The sequence below is a fragment of the Lycorma delicatula genome, chromosome 1, assembly GCF_047948215.1.
Source record: "Lycorma delicatula isolate Av1 chromosome 1, ASM4794821v1, whole genome shotgun sequence".
NCBI lineage: Eukaryota > Metazoa > Arthropoda > Insecta > Hemiptera > Fulgoridae > Lycorma > Lycorma delicatula.
The window spans coordinates 135,380,455-135,402,236 of NC_134455.1; the positions used below are offsets into that span (position 1 = coordinate 135,380,455).

The following is a 21,782-nucleotide window of genomic DNA, read 5'->3' on the forward strand; positions in this document are numbered from 1 at the left end:
ATATAATTTCATTTTGTTTAGAGTGTAGGTTATTTAACTAAGAAATTATGTGTTTATTTGTTTTATTGCATTATGTTAAACTAGGTTGCTCAACCCTAAGTGTAGTTGAGGGAGTAGAAAGTGATATAACTTAAAATTGGATTATACATTTGTAAAGCTTCTTAGACAGAAATAATACATTGATATTCAGTACCGTTCTAGTAGTTGAGACAATTATATTGTCAGTGGTTAGTGTTCAAGATTTGTTCTCTCTAAAGTCATTTAGTTGTGTTATAGATTCATCCCATTTTGTTGTAATTAGAAAATGAGATTAATTTATTCTAATGGTTAGTATATATTTGGCTGATTAATATTCATTTTAATTTTTCTATAATTTATGGTAAAAAAACAATACTTTTTGTAAAAAAATCTGTTACACAAACTTGATAGGGAAGTACCCAGTTATCTGAGTAACAACCACTAAAATTACTAAGCGATAACAAATATAAGTCCTTTAGTAGCAGTTGGAGATTAATTAACACTATACCAAATGCACTGGGCTCGATGATTCCGTGTCTGGGTTTAGAGTTTTTTATTAACCATCATTCATCCAGTTACCTCTATGCAAAACAAAGCATGTGCAAGAATTGCCGTCCCCCAAAACTTTATATACTGAAGATTCAGTCTAGTAATAATTGTAAGAAACTAATCTACTACTGATAGGAAACTTTACATTATTTCATTATATTGTGTTGTTCTTTGTTAAAGTAAACTGTAAAATGTTTCTTCTGACATTTGAAAAAGAGTGGTAAGTGGAATCTGAAAACTTGAAGTTTGAACTGTTCAATTTCTAAAGAGTTTTATTTGTGTTAATTTGTTGTTGTGTTTTTTTTTTTAATTATCTTTGTGTTGGTTAAGTTATTTTTATAGGGAGTTTTTCAGTTTTGGTTTTTTTTTAATACTATGCTTGTTCGCATTGTAAATATAGACAAATTAACCATATAATAATTTTAGATTTTTAATTGCGTAAAGTTACAAATGTTAGGATGGTTTTTTATTTTATTGCCTTGTTTTTTTTTTAAATTGAAGAATAAATTTTGTGAGTATAATAATAATATTTTCTAAAAATTGTCTAGTTATCTAACTTAAAACTGTCGCCCTCAAACACCATGTTGTACTGGTTTTTACTTTGAAGTAGCAGTTTAGGGCAGTTTCTTATATATTCGGCATTGGATTTTAGTAAAGTTTACTTAAAAATGAGGATTGAAGTTTTTACTATTATTATGATGTACAGGAATGGTTATTTAGAAATCTTTAACCTTGAATATGAATCTTTCGTAGAATGTTTTGGTCACGATGCCTTGTAGTGTGATAAAGTACGCATTACGTAGACCATGGTTGAGCTCATGAGTTGTAATATTGCTTGTTGGAAAAAACTATTTTAAAGTAGTTCATTACTACATATTGTCTAACATTAGGGCTGTTTTTGCTCTAAATTTTAACATTTTATTTACTTAATTAAAACTTGCTTTATCAGAATTGTAAAGCTTATAAATTGGTGTAAATCTGTCCTAGTGAAAAATATTGCAAATTTAAGTATTATATTAGTAACTGTTTAAAAATTGCTATGTAACAGTAAAAAAAAAAACTTTTCTTCTTTTAATATCAGTAAATGTTTAAGTAGATACTTGAAACTTTTTTGATGATTGAGTCAGTTTTCTGGTAAGACACCTCTGTGAAAATTACATTAAGTGTTAATTTTTCCAAAACTTCTGTTTTCTCTGCATTTATTTAAGCATATGCTTTTTGTGTTCATGCTCTTAGTTTTTCAACTCTAAATATTACATTTTTGTGTATGTTTTTCTTACATGTCTGTACTTTACATAATAAACTATCGAGCATTAACTGGAGCATACACAACTCAATAAATTGAATGCAAAATTTAGCAAAAAATACATGAAGGGATTTTCCCTTTCCTAACATGTTAGAATTTAGTCATATTTATCTCAACAATAATGATTATTAGTATTAATTGGAGTTAGTGAAATTATGAACCCCGTGCTCTTCTCTTTTCCTTACTACTACCCTTAATTATATCCTGTTTTTAAGCTTCTGATCTGTTATAATTTATCATGTTCAAGAGTCATTATAATTAGAGGTAAATAATGACAGCAGAGAACTATTTAATAGAATTAACTGAAACAGTGATGTTTAATTTGGCATCCTTGCAATAGAAAATATCAAGTGTTTGAAAAAAAAATTTCCATTATTATAACCGGTTTTGTTTATTAAAACTGTTGGCTTCACTTGAAATATGTTCTGTGGATGTAAAACTGTAAAAAGATTTTTTTTTATTTTCTGAAGATGTAACATCAAAATTTACTCGTGGATGTTAAAACAATATAGTAAAAACTGTATTAGTTGTGCAAATTTTGTAAGTGGATTGAACAGTTTAAGTTGGGCAGAACAGGTGTCACTGATTTTTGCCATAGTAGAAGACAGGTGGAAGTTTGAACCAACATTTTGCAAAATTGCTTTAATTATCTTACTCGTAAGGATAGACAAATAAAAATTTGGGAAATTGTTGATAATTTTTAGTGTGATTATCAGCACTGTTCATTCCATTATCTCTAATAATCTGAATTATCAAACCAAGATGTGTTCAAGGTGGGTTTCAAGTCTGTAAGCTAAAAACACAAAGATACCTGAATTCACATCTTTATGGAACTAGTGTTCTAGAATGTCTACAGAAGTACAGTTTTTAGCAGAAGGTTCTTCTTTAGAACTCATAACAACTCATGATGAGGCTTAGATATATCCTTTTGAGTCTAAATCCAAATGTCAGAGTGTGAAATGGAAATGTCGGAGTTTGCTTGGCAGGAAAAAATTGAAAACCTGTGGATCAGCTGGTTAAGTGGTGCTAACAGTGTTTTGAAACTATAAAGGTCTAATTTTTTTTGTGATTATCTAGAAGAACAATGTAGAATCAACAACAAATACTACTGTTACGTGCTAGAAAATAAACTGAAGCCACAATAAGGAGGAAATATCCTGGTTCCCTCTCAAAAGATGTAGTTCTTTTGCTTAGCATGTGCCCTCATACCACTCAAAAAGTGTTTGAAGCTATTCAGAAGTTGGGTTGGGGTTTTGCCATATCCACATTAACAGTCTTGATCTCGAACTATGAGATTTTATTTTTGTTTTTTTCTCTCAAAGAGTTTTATATGACACCAAGTTTAGCATCAATGAGCAGGTCAAAAATTTGGTACAAGAATGACCCAGACACCAAGATGGACATCACATTATTACTGAAATAAGAAAACTCGCAGAAAGATGGGACACATGGCTAAATTTATCCAGGGATTATGTTAAAAAGTAGCATTAGTTTAATAATAATTAATAATTATTGAATTAATAATTTTTCTACAGCCATTTGTCTGTTTAGTTATTGAACAACTCGAGTTGTAAAGTCTTCTTCATTTTAATATTTATTCACATGCTGTAGATGAGGATAATTCAGTTACTGTGACAGAAGTATGTTAATAAAATATCTTGTTGGTGTAAATTATCACAGTGATGTATTTCTCTAAATATTTTTAACAAATTCTTTACATATCAGTGACTATATTCATTGTTAAATAGATGAGTGATTGGGAAGGTGTTAATGAATTTATTTTGTTGAGGATTTAACACCACCTTTTTATTGAAACGTACCATCTGATGGAAAAGTTTTATTATATTTTGTTGTTCATTCTTGTGAAGATTCTTTAATTTGGTATTGGATTTTTTGTTACTCTGTACATGGTGAGATATTAATTTCAAGTTTAGTGAAGCTGTATTAAGGTTTTGGCTGTTTAGCATCTTACATATGGTTCAGTAATCATTGATTAAAATTTATTGTAGCAATTTCCTAGAAAAAGAAAAAGAGGAGAATAATACATCTGATATTCTAATCAGGAGACTCCACCTTATTGGAATTATCATTTACTAAACCTAGTACTTGAATCATTTTTGCCTTCCTAATCCTGAATTGTTTAATCAGAGTTCTAACATTTCCATGCTCACTTAACATTTACTTGAGTTATTCACCTAAATTGCTGTCAGGATGTCGCTGATGCATATACTGCAGTCACATAACTGATTTTGTTTCATCTTTTTTATTTTATCAAGGTTTTTGACATCTTTCTTCTTAAACCTACTAATCCAATCATTTGTTCTTTGATAGACCTGATTAAGTCAAGTGGTATTAAAATTTGTTGTTCCTTGTAAGAAATTGTTTTTCAAATTTATTATGTCTAGTAAGAAATTAAATAACATATTAATGGGGAGAGAACCATTTGGCTAACCTCATTACTGTGACCAAAACTATTATGTGCTTATCAGGTTTGTCTTATCTGGTCCCATTAGGCTTGAAACATGTATTATTAATTTTATGCTTGTGGTTCTAGTTGATCGGCCACTTCAAGTGATGGTCTACATCAAATGACAGTTATATCAATTTAACTGTAATTACGTGACTTCCTTGATAGTGTTTGTACGTTTCCCAAGTTTTAAAAATATAAAACAAAAGCTGGTCTTTCAGTACAATGCCCTGGTTTTATGAGCCCATTCAGGTGCAGTGTATAATACCAGGTGTACAAAGAAACTATTGGAGTTTTAATTTGTTAAAATATTTACTGGACTAGGTGTTCAGTGTTGATTTAAGGCTGGAATCAAAACGTATGGCCATAAATTGATTCCCTTTCTTTGCATTTTGACAGGCCTACTACCAAAGATGGTGACTCCTGAACAGAAAGCCTTCTTTGTTTTTGCAGTTTGCTAAATGTGAATTTGTAGTTATAGTTCAACTTGTGTTCTGTAAAAAATTTAAATGTGATATGTGAGTGGCAGTAACATTTGTCGATAGCTTAATCAGTTTGAAACGACTGGATGTCTGTATAAAAGGGAAGAGTATGGGATGACTGAGGATACCTGATGTCTTTCCTACGTAGATTTAAAAGGTCTGTTAGGATGGCCAACTGTGAATTAGCAGTGGAAGTGATAACAATATGGAATGATTATAAATGCAGCCATACCATTTACAGGCTAGAAGCCTAACGATTACCTTGTGTTTGCCAACTTTCTTGATTGTATCGTGTTAAATGGCGAGTTACATTTCATCTTAGCGGAAAAATTAACATACATAATATCAGTATATGGGAATCAGAAAATCCCTGTGAGCTGTTACAATGTAAAAGGAATTCATAAAAATTTAATCTTTTCTGTACACTTTCCTGACAACAAGTTTACCAGCCGGCCGTTCTTTTACACTGAAGCTAGCCAGGAGATGTTTACTAGGATGTACACAGTTCTTTGTTCAACTGCAAAAGGGACCAGAGAATTTTATTTGGCAACAAGATGATGAACCTCCTCACTGGGATCTCATTACATGGTCGGTTGAATGGCGTTTTCCCTGACCGAACCATCGTTCAAGGTGGATCCAGTGTCAGAGCTTGTTTGCAGTAGTGTCCAAGGTCACCTGATCTGATTTTCTGATGTGATTTCTCTTGTGGTGTTTTATAAAGGGTTTGTGTATGTGTGTCCACTACCTACTGATCTACTTGATTTGAGGCACAGGATTGAAGCATCTGTCACTTCCATTACTCCAGACGTGTGGGTTAAAGTATGGGAAAAATTCTCCTATCGTGTTATATGTGTCACATGACAAAAGGGTGCTCACATTGAACACGTGTAGGGAAAAACTGTAACAGTTACTCTTTTATTTTATTTGTGATTAATAGCTGTAGTTCAAAGTTAATAGATATTAAATAGCTTTAATATATTATTTTTTGTACACCCTATATGATTGCTTCATAAACAACATTTACAGTATTGCAATATGTACAGTATTTTATTTAGTCTGCAATTTGATTGAAACCACTCTGTTAATGCCATAGAAAGTATCATCTCCTTATTTATCTGAAATTACGAGTGCTCCTTGAAAAGTAGATATGCATTAAAAAAAACTTACAGATTTCTTGGAAGAGTTATTTACCAAATACATTTGTGATGACAACTAATGAGCCTACATTTCACTTTTATTGTTGTCTGCTTGAAACCGAATGATTACATAATCCTGTTTTATTCTAAATATATATTTCATTTCAAAATGTGTATTTACTGTTAAGATTTCAATTTGTGTGACTTATTGCATTACAATTTTTACTCTTTTCTACAGAAGTGAAAAGTAATGCGTTGTGTTGTAAAGTTTGGGCTATTTTTAGACAATTCTTTTCTTTATTCAAAGTAATGTAGAATTCTGTAACTGAAATTGCTGAGGTAGACTGAAAGTGAAAAATAAGTAGCCACCAGATTTTGGAATATTCATATAAGTCGATCGAATTGTTTAAAAATCAGTTATCAATGATGTATCTTCTAATTAATTTTATCATAAGCACTTAAATTGTTTACCTTTTAAAATTCCACCTATTTTTAGTCCTTGCATATTTACGAGTTTTTTTTATAACTCTTGGTCTTAAATTTTGTAGTTTTGAGTTATCCTGCTTGAAATCCAAAATGGCAGCTTCCAATTTGGCTCCATTTTGCAGTAAATTCCATTAAAAAATTTTTTTATTGGTTCAAGTAGCTTTTCCGTATAACTACAATCATAGCAGTAGCAGCTGGTGTTGAGCATTTCAATATCATAATCGAGAAGTCTTTAGTTTGAGCTTCCTTGTTTTTTTTTAATTTTAATTTTTTTTACTTATTTGCTAATGAGACAATTTTTATTTATTTCGGAGTGACCTACTTGAGACCACACCATATCATTTTTTTTTCATCTTTTCCATATTTTTCTCATTTTCCCCAAGTGCACCTGTTTTTATTATTTGTCAATTTTATTATATAGATGAATTTTTATATTGTAGTATTTATAATAATAATAATAATAATATTTATAAAAAGTAAAATAAATTTAATTTAATTTTTACCTTTTTACAATTTGAAAATATTTAAATTTAGTTTCTTTTTTGGTTTTTTATAATTATTATTATGTAACTGGCATACTGAAAGCAAAATGGATTTATTTCATATAAACCAAACATGAATTCATATATATATATATATGTGAAAAAACACACACACGTTTTTTCCGTATGTTTTTTCCGGATTCTTGTAAGTATTATTATTGTTATAAATATTTAATAAAAATTTATCTACATTAGTGAAAATGTAAGAAAAAATAAAGTTATATAAGACATGGAGGCTTGAATATTTTAGAAGATTCAGAATTACTTTAATATCATCAAATATATAAAAAAAATAAAAAAAAAATATGAAAAAGTTTAGTTGCAGCATTAATTTTTCTTTTAAGGTAAAATATTTTAATAATATAAATATAATTAATTTTAATATAAATATAATTTAATAATATTAAACAATTTATAGCTATAAAAATAACAATTTTTGTTAAAAGATCTATATAAGACTACAACTTTTTTTTATAAAAAATTATTTATTATGCATATTCAAATTAATTTTATGATTTTCTGAAAACAAAGGAAAACTTTAAATGTTTAGATTACTGAATAATAAAATGAAAAAATTGTAATTAATATTACAATGATGTTTGTAATAATGTTTATTAATTATGTTGTCTAATTAAAATACTAATTACAGTATACATACATATTATGTCAGTTGACCAATTTTAAAAAACCGAACTGAACTGAGCCAAGCCAGTTCAAACTGCAGTTTTTGTGTGACTTTAATGCTCTTACTATTACTACTGGTTGTGTGTGCTTCTACTTTCATCTGTTATCAGTTCTAAACTGTTCATGCTTCAGTGCAGTATAGTTGCATTCTTTGCAATTGTGTTTTTCTAAAATGCCTTATTAGAATGAGGAAAGGGTTGCTGCAGCATAAGCTTATCTGTGTTCTGAATTCTTTCAAGAAAGGCATAAAATATTTGCAGAAAAATTTCCAAATGTTAGTATCCGAGCAAAGAGAGCATTACAAATTTGGTTAAAAATTAATATAACATGGTCGATTTCAAACGGTACTCAAAGTAGTTGACTTTTTGTTAGGACTCCAGAGGTCGATATTCAAAGATATTTTGTCACCTCAAAAAAATCTTTACATAAGTTATCACAAGTAATGTAAAATACACATCTTGCCATGAGATTCTTCACAATTTAAATTTGAAACTATATTGTGTAACAATATCAGAAAACTGATCTGTTAACAACTGTGAAACAAGTTAAGAATACAGACAAACCAAAATGTCTTAATTATTACGAGTGGCTTTTCAAAAACATTGTCGATGGACCGATAGACTCGATGTTATATTTCATGTCACATGAGGCATGGTTTCATTTATCTTGGCATTTTAATTCGCCTAACACCAGGTATCTGATGACCAGAAATTCTCGCTGGGTGTTTGAATTTCCACTTTACACCAAAAAAGGGTATGCTATTTCTTTTAATCATATAGTGGCGCTGATGTCTTTTGACTGGACTGTCAATACAGAAGTGTACCAAACAATTTTCCAAGAATTCTACGCTCAGTTATCAGAAGAAGAGTATGGCTTCCTCAAACTAGACTGAGCATTGTAATTATTATTATAACGGAATATCTTGCACATTAAACGATTCACTAGCAGACATTCATGCAGATTTTATAGAAAAATGAACTGTCAACAGAGTGTGGTGCCCTCCATGTACCCCAGATTTTTGTAATTGATTTTTTTGGGGGTTATTTGAAGGATTGTGTTTATGGATTAAATCCCCACTTCAGTGAACTGGAGGCAAACATTCAACAAGAAATTGACGACATTGATGCATTGTTTTGCATCAGGTGAGTGTCACTATCATCACTTGAACACAAAAGTGCATTCCTATGCAGGATAGTCACTTTGAACATCCTTTAAAAAAATGATTTTCATTTTTATAAAAATGAAAATCAACATTTTTAAAAATATGGTAAATGTATAAAATCTTTTTAATTTAAATACAGAATGTAATTTAATTTGTATTTTCATTTTATTCATAAAATGTCATATGTCACAACTGTTTTTTGTAGTGGTTCAGTTTTAAGTTTCTTACTCGTTAAATAAACTTATATAGTTAAAAGCTGTCAACAATAGTAATGTTAATATTGAAATTATTTTTTTTTTTAATAAAAAAATTGTCTTTTAAGTGAAAAATAAAAATTAATAAAAGGAAATTTTTTTTCTTTTAGTAGTCTTTTCTGTTACGATATAACTTATGACATAAGATACAATAACAACAAAATAACAACATTTTCTTTGTCCAGAAAAAATATGTTAAAAGTATATTGCTATTTAGTTATAAAATCAACTAAGGTAATAATAGAACAAAATAAAAAAACTATTCCTATGTGCCAAAAAATAACTATTTTAAAAATTAATAAGTCATAGAAAAATGTAAAATGCCCAAAGTAAATTTAAAAAATTTAAATATCATAAGTAAAAAGGTTGTCTTAAATGCAGATACTTACTCGTAAATATAGTTGCAGTTACAGTGAATGTTATGGGAATAGGGAAATTGGAAGACTTATAACGCACAAATGTAATTTAAGATGTATAAGATATATACATAGCAGTACAGGACCCCAAGGTTCTTAAATATAACCATTGTCATTATTTAACTGCTATATAAACAGATTGTTAATTCTGCAAAGTAATTTATTATACAGATCATTTCAGGAATGGGCAGGTATGGTGGATTAAAAAAAAGAAACTGTCCTAGTATTTGCCTGAATATATATCAAGGAAAACCGTGGTAAGATTTTATCAGCATTAAAAAAGTCCACAATTATAAAATAAAAATGATTAAAGTTCATGTTAATTATTTAACATAAATTCAGAAATAATGTTAAGGTAAATATGTAAAGAAATAAATGTAAAAAAAATTTAAAGTTAAGGTATTCTGAAAATTATTTGAACTAGAAGCAGAAAGTTAAGGTTTTTTTTAAATTGTTTTATTTAAACATTCATCAACAGTCATATTATATTTTAAAAGAAAATCATTTGTTTTCTAAATAAATTAGTGGAAAGATTTTTTAAATATTTTAACGATTTATTGAAAATGCCAATGGAAGCTTAAGGCATTTTCTTGTAAGTCAAAGTGTTGTGTTAAGTTACACAATAACAATTCTGTTGTCTGGTTGGAGGATGGATATTAGTGTTTTTTTAAGCAACTAACCTTTTAGAAAAGATTTCACATTCACAAATAAACTCAAAGGATTAATTTACATTCTTAATTTTCTAAATATTGATCTACATAATTCATATTTATTAGCATCAAATAATAATCTGACATCCCACATTTCTACTCGTGAAAATTTGTTCTGTTTTTTTTTTTTTGAGAAAGTTCCAAAAGATACGAATGTCATCAATATGACATCTTTTAGCGAAGTTCCTCTTTTCTTTGCTTTGACATCAATGAAGTGGTGTTTGAAACTAGATGAAGAAAAATGAATGGATATAAAGAGACTTTTCAGTACGTTGTCTTATTGTTCCTTTATGGATTCGAATGTGATTCTCCTGTACAATGTGTACTCATGACTTGTATGTTGTGTGGTTGCATTTAAACAGTGCTTGTAAAATTGTTCTGGTTGAAGCTTTGTCATTGGAAATTTTTGTAAATGATAAGAGGGATTCTTTTTCTGTCTCTGAAATAACTCCTATCTTAAAATTCTTCATATACCTCTTTTTAAAATTGCAAACCCGTTTTAAAATTTCTAATAAATCTAACATAATGTATGGCAATTTTAATATTAACTTCAATTCCAATCTTATGCAAATGAACTATTAACTTAGCTTGAGAGAGCGAAACTTATTATTTCTATCTTCGAGCCGACCACAATTACAAGTACCTTGGTTTCTATATTGATGTATTTTTACTGATAAATAAGTGTAGTTATTGATTCATTTTTGTAGATTACAGTCTTTCAGGTCATACTTGCACTCACATTGCAGTATCATTATTTATTAATGATTGTCCGATGGGACATTGATTATTTTTATTTATTCTTTTAACAAGGCCAACAATACAAATTTAATTGTAACTGATGAAAAATTTACAATTTTCTTAATATTTTTCAAGACAAGCTTTTTTCTAGCTTGCCCTTTAAAAAGTAATATGCCATAGATTACGAAAAGATTTACAAAATCTCAATTTTCAATAAGCAATCTCCTTTAATATCTAAATATATCAATTTGTTTGATAATATCCAAGACTATTTGAAAAATTATGAACAAATTTATGTTAAAGTTTGTAATTCTAACATTGTATTATACCTTAACATTTAATTCAAAAAATAATTCTAAAAGTGTGTGAGCAGTTAAAAAAAAAAGAAAGTAGATTTGGAAATGAAACAGGTCAAATATCTTCACCAAAAATACTAGGAAACTAAACTTCTGCAAACTCATCCTCTGTTTAGGTAGCAGAGGATTATTAAATTCTTTTCCAGTATTTCAAATAACAATAATATTGACTTGGACAAAGCCAGTCATCTGAAATGGTTTTATTAATGAATTAAGGAGTATATGTTAAAAGGTATTTTTTTAAATATAAAACTTATAGTTACAATTTTTTGTCATAAGTTTACAACAGTTATGAGTAGTGTGCAGCATAATTTTCAACTCCAATACTTACAACCCCTGACATAGGGGTTGAAGTGGCAAAAACAGTGATTTGCTGGAGAAATTATAATTTCATTAGTACTGAACCTATAATAACAAAACTAGTGTCATTTAATAGGCCTCTCATGGTTTTATGAACTCTAAGAACAGATTAAAAATATACTGCTTCTAAGCAACTATTTAATTTTTTTTTTTTGATGAAAAGTCAAGTTCATTGATATAACTGTGTTTTTTTTTTTACAAAAAAACACTATAAATGGTTCTATCCGAACATAATCATGTAATTTTTAACACTTGGAAAAAAAATTATGTTTCTACCAAGTACAGAACCAAAGATATGATTGATCTATCAAATGAAAACATGGAAAAAATAAATTTGTGGAAAACAACAAAATTATATTAACTAGACAAACAGCAATTAAAAACTAAAATTCACTTTGAATCAGAAGTGTCCTGCTCCATATGTTATGTTACATCTTCCTGCACATGATTTTTATCTTTTAAATTCGTTAAACCTAACCTTCTTTTTTTCTTGGTGTGTGTTTGACTGTATTTTAGTGATTCTCCATTTTCTTCTCCCAATCATTTTTCATACAAGAATACTGGATGAACAGCCTGGGGAAACCTTGGCTCTGTCCATCGCTAATAAAATAGATATATTTCCATAATTGTACTCACCAACACCTTCTGCTACAGCCACCTCATTGATTTTTCGAGAAGCACTTCAGGTTTTGTTACATCTTCAGTATATGCAATTATTCAAACTTTCATTAGTGCTTTGGGTTAGTCCTCTAGTGTCTTGAAAGCAGTCGGCTGTTAATCTTTCATATATAGGTTCAATATGCTGCAAAACAAACAGACTAGACTGATTGGTTGTTTTCATATTATCTTTATGTTCCGCAGGAGTTTTACCATGTGCTTGCACTCTGTTATAAAACCACCAAGATTCCTCTCCTGTTAAGTACTTATGATGTGTAGGTTTACCATCAGTTGAAGTGCAATGTTTTAAGTGTAGCTAAAATTGACTGCTTCATTTCAGTTGCACTTTCATTTGTGTGTTAGCCAAAATAGTATTTCCATAATACTTAGCTTTTTTAATTGTGGTGTCTGTAAGGGCACCATATTATTTTCTGTTATGACTTGTAACATACAGCTTTTGATCACTTTTTGGAAAACAAACTTGTTACAGCTAACAATGCTACTACCACAGAGAAAAATGTATAAACCAATATAACAAAAAATTTCCTACAAAATAAAAAAAATGTACTTCTAGCTTTTTTTTTACCTTAAGTCATTTGTCTGGTTTGATGCAGGTCTCCAAGATTCCCTATCTAGTGCCAGTTGCTTCATTCCAGTATATACCCCCTACATCCTACTTCCCTAATAATTTGTTTTATATATTCCAAACGTTGCTTGCCTGCACAATTCTCCCTTATACCTGTCCCCCAATATTAAAGCGACTATTCCACTATGCCTTAATATGTGGCCTATAAGTCTGCCTCTTCTTTTAATTATATTTTTCCAAATGCCTCTTCATCAATTTGCCGCAACACCTCTTCATTTGTCACTTTATCCACCCATCTGATTTTTAACATTCTCCTATAGCACCTCATTTCAAAAGCTTCTAATCCTTTCTTCTCAGGTACTCCGATCGTCCAAGTTTCACTTCCATATATACTACACTCCAAACATATACTTTCAAAAATGCTTTTGTGATGTTTAAATTTATTTTTGATGTAAACAAATTATATTTTTGAATGAAGGCTCATTTCACCTTTGCTATTGGCATTTAATATGCTTCGTCCATCTTTAGTAATTCTACTTCCCAAATAACAAAATTCTTCAACCTACGTAATTTTTTCTCTTCCTATTTTTATATTCAGTGGTTCGTCTACATTATTTCTAATACATTTCATTTCTTTTATTTTGTTCTTTATTTTCATACGGTAGTTTTTGCGTAGGACTTGGTCCATATTGTTCATCGTTTTTTCCAGATCTCTTTTACTCTTTGCTAGAATTACTATATCATCAGCAGATTGTAACATCTTTATCTTTTCACCTTGTACTGTTACTCTGCATCTAAATTGTTCTTTAATTTCATTAACAGCTAGTTCTATATAAAGATTAAAAAGTAATGGTGATAGGGACATCCTTGTCGGACTCCTGTTTTATTATGTTCTTCAATTATTACTGTTGCTGTTTGGTTCCTGTAAATTTTAGCAATTGTTCTTCTATCTCTGTATTTGAACTCTGATTTTTTTTAAATGCTGAACATTTTATTCCAGTCTACATTATACATTATACAGTCTACATTTGGCATTATAAATGCCAAATATAATAGTTTGTTTTTCTTTAATCTTCCTTCTGCTATTAATTTGAGCACTAAAATTGCTTCCCTTGACCATATACGTTTCCTGAAACCAAACTGGTCTTCTCCTAACACTTCTTCCACTCTACTCTCAGTTCTTCTGTACAGAATTCTAATTAAGATTTTTGATGCATGACTAGTTAAGCTAATTATTCTGTATTCTTCATATTTATCTGCTCTTGCTTTCTTTGGTATCATGACTATAACACTCTTTTTCAAGTCTGACAGAACTTCCCCTTTTTCGTAAATATTACATATCAGCACTGTGCATTACTTCCTCACCTGCACTGCGCAGTAATTCTGCAGGTATTCCGTCTATTCCAGGAGCCTTTCTGCCATTCAAATCTTTTAATGGTCCCAGATCTCAGTATTGTTTCTCCTCTTTCATCCTCTTCGACTTCTTCTTCCTCTTCTAATTCATTTCCTCTGTATAACTCTTCAGTTTATTCCACCCACCTATCGACCTTTCCTTTCCTATTATATATCGGTGTACCATCTTTGTTTAACACATTATTAGATTTTAATTTGTGTACCACAAAATTTTCCTTAACTTTCCTGTATGTTCCGTGTGTTTTACCAATGATCATTTCTCTTTCCACTTCTGAACACTATTTTTCATTAAGCCACTCTTTTTTTGCTAGTTTGCACTTCCTGTTTATAGTATTTCTTAATTGTCGATAGTTCCTTTTACTTTCTTCATTAGCATTCTTATATTTTCCACATTCATTCTTACTTGTATGTAACATTATTTACATTTGTTAACGTACATTTTTTTTTTTAAACAGAGGAAATTTTGGTGACATGCTACGATATTTAAAAATTTTCCATTTACTTAGAGATAACTTAAGAAAAAATATATCAAAGTTTTTAGGAAATTTTAGGGAAAAATTACAGCAAAAACATTTTTGGGATGAAAATTTATTTTTAGTATTTGTTATGTATACTCCTGCTTAATATTTTTATTTCCTGTTGACTTCCAGGGAGGTAAAATTTGTATTTAAATAAAAAAATTTAGCAGGTATTGGAATTCCTGCAAACTGTTTGAAAAATAGGCATTAAATATTTCTTGAGAAGTATAACACATGTTTATAAACTTTCAGCCTGGTTTTAGGAAAATATTGTCTATCGATAGCTATTTCCCAGTTTATAAAGAATATTCTGAATAATGTTGATAAAAAAATCCTTTTTTCAATTTTTTCCAATCGCTGGTAAAGGATTCGATTTCATTCCTCATCTTTTACTGATGAGAAAACTTAGTTAACTATGATACTGGAGGAGCTGCTTATAATTGGTTAAAGTCATATCTTCCAAATGTAAACAGGCAGTGGAAATTTCATTTCTTGATAAGAATACTAATGTAAAATTTAGGTCCTTGCTTCATGAGGTAGAACATGGAGTGCTACAGGAAAGTGGACTCCGTCCCTTGATTTTCTTATTGTTTATTAATGATCACCCTCAAAATCTTGAATCATTCATTGTTACCCTCTTTTCAGTGGAAACAATTGTATCTATACCGGAAGATAATTATTTAAAAGAGAACTTAAAAATTCTTCATTAGCAGTTAAAACATTATTTTCTGGATGGATTGTAACCATCTAGCTTCCAAATTGGATAAACATGTTGCACTGATCTTCTCAAATAGTTGTAAGATTGTGAATCATTTGAACAAAATTCCCATTATTAACTGTAGTATTTATGTTGCCTATATTGTGAAATTTTTGGTTTTTTTATTAGAAGACAAATTATCTTGGGATAATCAAATCGATTTTGTTTCCGCAGTCGATTTTCGCAATAAAATCAAACCGTACCGCTTTGCTTTGATGCAACTTAATAAAATGCTAAGCTGGTCCATCATTATTAAATATGTATCATGCTTATGTATATTGTTGTTTATCAAATCAAAAAAAAAAATGTTTATTTTTAGTTAACACAATATTTTAACGTACTAGAAAGAACTTTATTATGCTTCCATTTTTAAGAAATTATTGAGCTACTTAAAAAAAAATTTCATCAGTTTATTGAAAAAGATTTTCTTTTAAAATTATAAGTAAAATATTATTGTATATTATTAATTTTTAAATAAAACAGTTAAAAAAATCTTAATTTTCTGTTTCTAGATCAACACGTAGGCAAATATTTACACAAATAATTTTTATTAACGCCTTCTGAATTGTGAATTATTTTTTTATATTTATTGTCTTTATATATCTTACCTTAACATTATTTCTCAGTTCATCATATATTAAATAATTAGTATGGACTTTAATCGCAACTATTTTTATTTTATAATTGTGAATATAACATTTAAAGTTGATCTAATCAACATCTTACCACGATTTTCCTTGATACATCCAGGCAAATGCTGGTTGCAGTCTTTATTAACCATTTAATAGCTTATTTACCCATTTCTGATGTGATCTCTAAATGTATTATTACATACTTACCCAAATAAAAGACTTGACTATATCTGGTATCTTTATCACTTGTAAACCATCTCGTTCATATATTTTGTACTCCTGTCAACTCTATGAATCATATAGCTCACAGAGCTATATGATGTAATTATGTACTTCGCAATGATAAAATTATTATAAATACATTAAAAAGGATGAGATTAGAAAATGTGGAGACAATCCAGAATGAGAAACATAATGAATTGCTGCAGTTGGTTAGCCAGGGAGGATATTTGGGTAGACAGATTTGGCAGATGCCAAATATCTATGTAAAAACCTCAAACCTGGTTTAGATTGACCATTGAAAAGCTCTTTTAGGGTTCTTAATTCTGGTAATATTACAATTTTGATTGTGAATATCTGGAATGGTTAAGTACCACAAAATTTCTTGCAATGCTTTGTCTTTCTTTTTTAATTTTACTCCTAAAGAAGCTGAATTACTTACATCTAGTGTATTTATGTTCCTTCTTTTTCCTCTTGTTAAATATTTATCTCAAAAGACTGTTTTCCTTTCTTTCTTCTTAAGTTTCTTCTTTTTTTTTTATTTATTCGCATATTTTTGTTAGAGAGTGTTTTTCAATCTTAGAACGTACAATTATCAGTAATTTAGATTAATTGAACCTTTAAATTTAAGCATATTAACATTCAGTTGAAATTATAGTTGTTTCAACCTTGGAATATGAATCTCACATCATCATTGAATGGTTGTAATATTAGGTGATTGGTGAAAATTCTCATCACTTACTCTGCTGATGAATTAATTTAACTTTTCTGTAATTTATGTTTAAAATTATTTATTTTGTTTTAATTTTTATTGTTGCAGTATTATGGGTGGTAGTGGCAGCTGCAGCAGCAGTCACATCAGATTCTTCTGATTCAGGAAAGGAGAAGGATATTACTGTTGGTGATAATAAATCATCTGTACCTCTTGAAGGAAATATTGCTCTCTTGCCAACATTTCGTACTTTAATTTCACCAGAATTTCCAAAAATGACTTCATTTGCTAATGAGGATTTAAGTGTACAAAATAATAATAATAATAATAATAATAATGATGATGATAGACAGTTAGAAAGAGTTGAGTTAAATAATTTTAAATTTGATAAGAATGAAACAGTTAATTCTAACGATGATGGTATATTTGTGAATAATGTAAATAATTCTGATGTCAGCAAAATTGAAAATTGTGATAAATACTGCTTAGAAGCACAAAAAAATAAATTACATTTAAATATACATGATATAGGTTTAAAAAATGAAGATAAAGATTCTTTTAAGTTATCTGCTATCGACCATATCAATGATCATGTATCGTCATTAGAAATGCGACAAGAAGAATCAAAATTATATCACCATGGAAGAATGGGTGCATATGAATTGGATAATCATAATACAAATTCCAATAATAATAATAATAGTAGTAGTAATACATTTGCTGATATACCATATTTAAAAAGTACACAAATAGATCAAATCTCTTTGTTACAAAATAAAGAGTATAGGTCATCAACATCAGTTGATGACTTAAGTTCATTCCCTTCATCTCCTATAAATGGGGACCAAAGTGCAGATTATAGAGCAGGAAGTGTTAGTAATAATAGGACTGTTGGTACTTACGTCAGTGCAAGTCTTAAAAATGGCAATGATTCATTGAAAGATACTGATGAAACAGATGTCAAACAAAAAACAAATTCCAATGTGGATATCGATATACCATTAAGTCCAGAAAAAGTGGGAAAAGATTCATCTATAATCTTTAAAAATTCATTAAAATCAAATAAAAGTAAAACGTTACAAGAGAGTAAATCATTCACTAAAAATGTTTCAAATCCAGTTGTAAAATATTCTGATGAATCAAAAAAGAAAGCTCTCATTAACCATCTAAGTGATGATATCACAGAAAACACAAAGTCACAACAACTTGGAATTGTACCTAATGATGATACAAGTTTTTTAATGAGTGATGAACCAGAAGACTCTGCTGGCAGAGAAAAAAGTCATTCTGCCATTGCTGTACCTGAAGTTGTTTCTGAGGAAGAAGACATATTTCCTTTACATGACAATAGTAAGTCATTTCTTTTAATTCTGTAACTTCTCATATATAAAGTCATATCTGTAACAAAAGTTTAATTGTGATGAATGTTACTTAGTAAACAGTTTTAAATTTTTTCTAAGTTACTGTATATATTAATTAATATGTGTAGCTACTGTTTGGCAAATTTTAAAACTTACTTTATTTTTAAAGATTAACTGTCAAGTCGTTAGCAAAAAATGCCAGTAGTACCTTAATGAATTGAAAACTATGTCTGTTATTATTTATGGTGTCTAGTTTAGTAAATATAATTTCATTCATTGACATCTTACCCTTACTTCATATCCTTTGTTACTATCTCATGAGACATTCCAGTTGTTTTGGAACTGCCAGGTGGTTAGGAATGTTATGTACTGTTATACCCAGGAAAAATGTTACTTTCTTCTTGATTGGTAGTATGTTGTATTATTTCTGTTTTTCATCAGTAATATTATTTTTTAATAGAGCTTTGAATGTACAATTCAGAGTATTTATGAAGTAATTATTGATTTGTTATGATAAATTAACTTTTAATTATTATAATTTAACACAAGCATTTGAAGAATTACTTTGTGTTTGGAATGTGCAGTCCACCATTATGTAAATTATACTGTACCTGCATTTATAGATATACAGTGAAAAACTCATTAGAGAAAATAATTGGGGTTATGTATTTTTGTATTTACAAGTATATTTTTCATTAAATGAAATTATAAAAATAGAACATGTTACGTTAGGAAATGAAATCATACCAGAATGCTTCTAAAAGTGTATTCATATTTGTTTGGTATTCTTGAACGATTCTTTGATTTTTTAAAACATTTTTTCAAAAATGTTTACCATATCCTCCTGCTCACAGCATGATTTTAATTTTTTTTTATACCCCTCAAGGCCCGATCCATGATCCCGTATAACATGGCCTTGAGGATGCCACTTTCCTCTACTCCCCTGGGAGGCCATTTCAGACCTAGCTATGTCGTTCCTGACAGCACCCTCCTGTGGCTGGGTCTTGGGTCTTTTAATAAGCGCCTGCCTCTAATCCGGTGCCCCAGACTGGGTTTTGGTGTTTCTTTTCCTCACCTAAGGACCCCAGGAGTTCCCGTTCAATCATTGAAGGTGGGAGCATCCTATCCCTCCTGAACGGGGCTGTCCTCCCTGCCCTAACACTAACACCCCTCACCCATCTTTCACTTCTTCCAGGGTCTTCTTTCAGATGATGTTCCCTATTACCTCACTGACTATTAACCAGTTCCACTCACCATGAAGCGTTACTTCCACTATATTATCTGAGGTAACCTCTCCCAGCCGCATCCACATCATCATCATCCTGGCTTCCTCCCACCTTGGGCATTAGAAGACAGTATGGTATGCGGCATCCCGCTCTCCAAAATAGTGGCAGCTTTCAGACAACTGTCTCCTCCTGCCGCATAAATAGTTATTAAAGCTACCATGCCTCGATGAAAATTGGGTTAGCGCAAACATGAGTTCCCCGTGCTCATGTCTGAGCCAAGGCCTGATATCTGTTATTAACTTCTTCGTCCAGAGACCCCCCTGTGATCCGGTCCATATCTTCTACCAGCGCTCTGTCGTCTTCTTCCTGGACATCCTCTTTGTCATCCCTTCTCTTCCTCTCACTCATTTTTTCTGCCAAGAGCTCCATAGGGGGAAGCAAAGCAATCACCAGAACTGCTTCTGTAGAGACCATTTGGTAAGCCCTAGTAACGCCAATTGCCAGTCGGTGCTGCAGCCCTGCAAGCCTCCAAACGGCCACTTTTGTGCACAACACCCTCTTCCTCACTGGCATGCCATACAAGGCAACGAACCGATCCACCACCAGCATCCTCCTCTTGATGAGCTTGGCCCACTAACCTTGCTCATGAGCCTTGAGACAGCCGACACTGTTCTACCTGCCTTGTCGACTGCTTCCCTGGTATTTGGCTCTACTGACCGGCTCGATAACGGACCCCTATACCTGTAGCCTGACGGGGAGAGTCCCTTTCTCCCGGCCATCACCAGCAGCTTTGTTTTCAGCAAGACCATGGCTGAAAATAAATAATGCCGTGGCCTGCCAACCATCTATTGAACAATAGAATGGCCCATTCACCTTTCCTGATTATCTTCTCTGTTCTGTTCAGGAGACATCATTGGCAAAACCGGAAACCGAAACTCCCTCAGGATACTGCAACCTGAGGACACCATTATGTGCTAGGTTCCACAGGATCAGTCCAATTACCGAACCCTGCAGGACACCGTGCTCCATACTGGTCATAACCTCCTTGCCCTCTGCATGACCCAACTATCCTCCTGCGAGTCCTGAAATGACTCACACAAGATAGGAGCTGAAATCTTTCCAAATAAACTTATTCATGATGCACCTGAACAGCAGTGAGTTGAATGCATTCTTGATATCCAACATCACCACTGCTGGGATGCATCTTGTCCTCCTAGAACCCGCTGCAACCTCATCAACAATCCTCATCACCCTAGCTATGACACCCTCTCCTGAATCCATATTGACATTCACTAAGGCCTCCCTTCCATTGTATTTCATCTCGGAGACGCTTCACCAACAGCCTCTCGAAGAGTTTGCTTAGGCAACTAACTCAATACGCAAAGAGGTCGGTATCTGACTGGCCCTCCTACCTCTCCTCCACCTTTCCACAGTAGACCACCCTGGCCTCCTTCCATTCTGGTGGCAAACAACCATCCAGGAGTATTTGGTTGAAGACCGCCAGCACTTGGTTCGCAGCAACTTCCACCATTGCAGCCACAACCTCATTAGTGACCCGGTTGAGGCCGGGACTTTTTTTAGCTTTCAGTCTCCCTGCTGCCTGTCGCAGCTTGCCCATTCTGAATACAGGGATATCCGCTGCAGTTACCTCTTGATGGATGACCCAGTCACCTTTAAGGAACAAAACATCAGTTTGGTTCCTAAGAACCTCCTCGGCAAGAATGGGTAATGCCCTACCAAATCTACCATTTACAATTTGGAAGGCATCACCCCATATGTCATTCTCCAACCTGTCTAGGAGCTCTCTCTACTTCCTCTTTTTACTGTGTAGTATTTCACTCCAGTAAGCGTTCCTTTTTTCAGCCAGCTCCTTTCTCATCATAGGATGTCTGTGATACCCCCTTCTGGCCTGCTGTAGCTGTTTCCTGGCCATAATACAGCATCTTCTTGCCTCCATCAACCAAGCAGTCCACCAATATACATTCTTTCTTTGCAGACTTCTATGGTCCAGCGACTCTTCTGTTGCCTTTGATAC

The 21,782-nt window shown here is 31.3% G+C and overlaps 1 protein-coding gene across 1 annotated transcript in view; it reads left to right on the forward strand.

The window, feature by feature from the left end:
• LOC142322657 (uncharacterized) overlaps positions 1 to 21,782 on the forward strand; it is a 69,117-nt gene that overhangs the window by 24,333 nt on the left and 23,002 nt on the right. Inside the window, exon 3 of the mRNA XM_075361736.1 lies at positions 17,269 to 18,510. Coding sequence (XP_075217851.1) covers positions 17,269 to 18,510 — 1,242 coding nt within the window. The remainder of the gene's footprint in view (positions 1 to 17,268; positions 18,511 to 21,782) is intronic.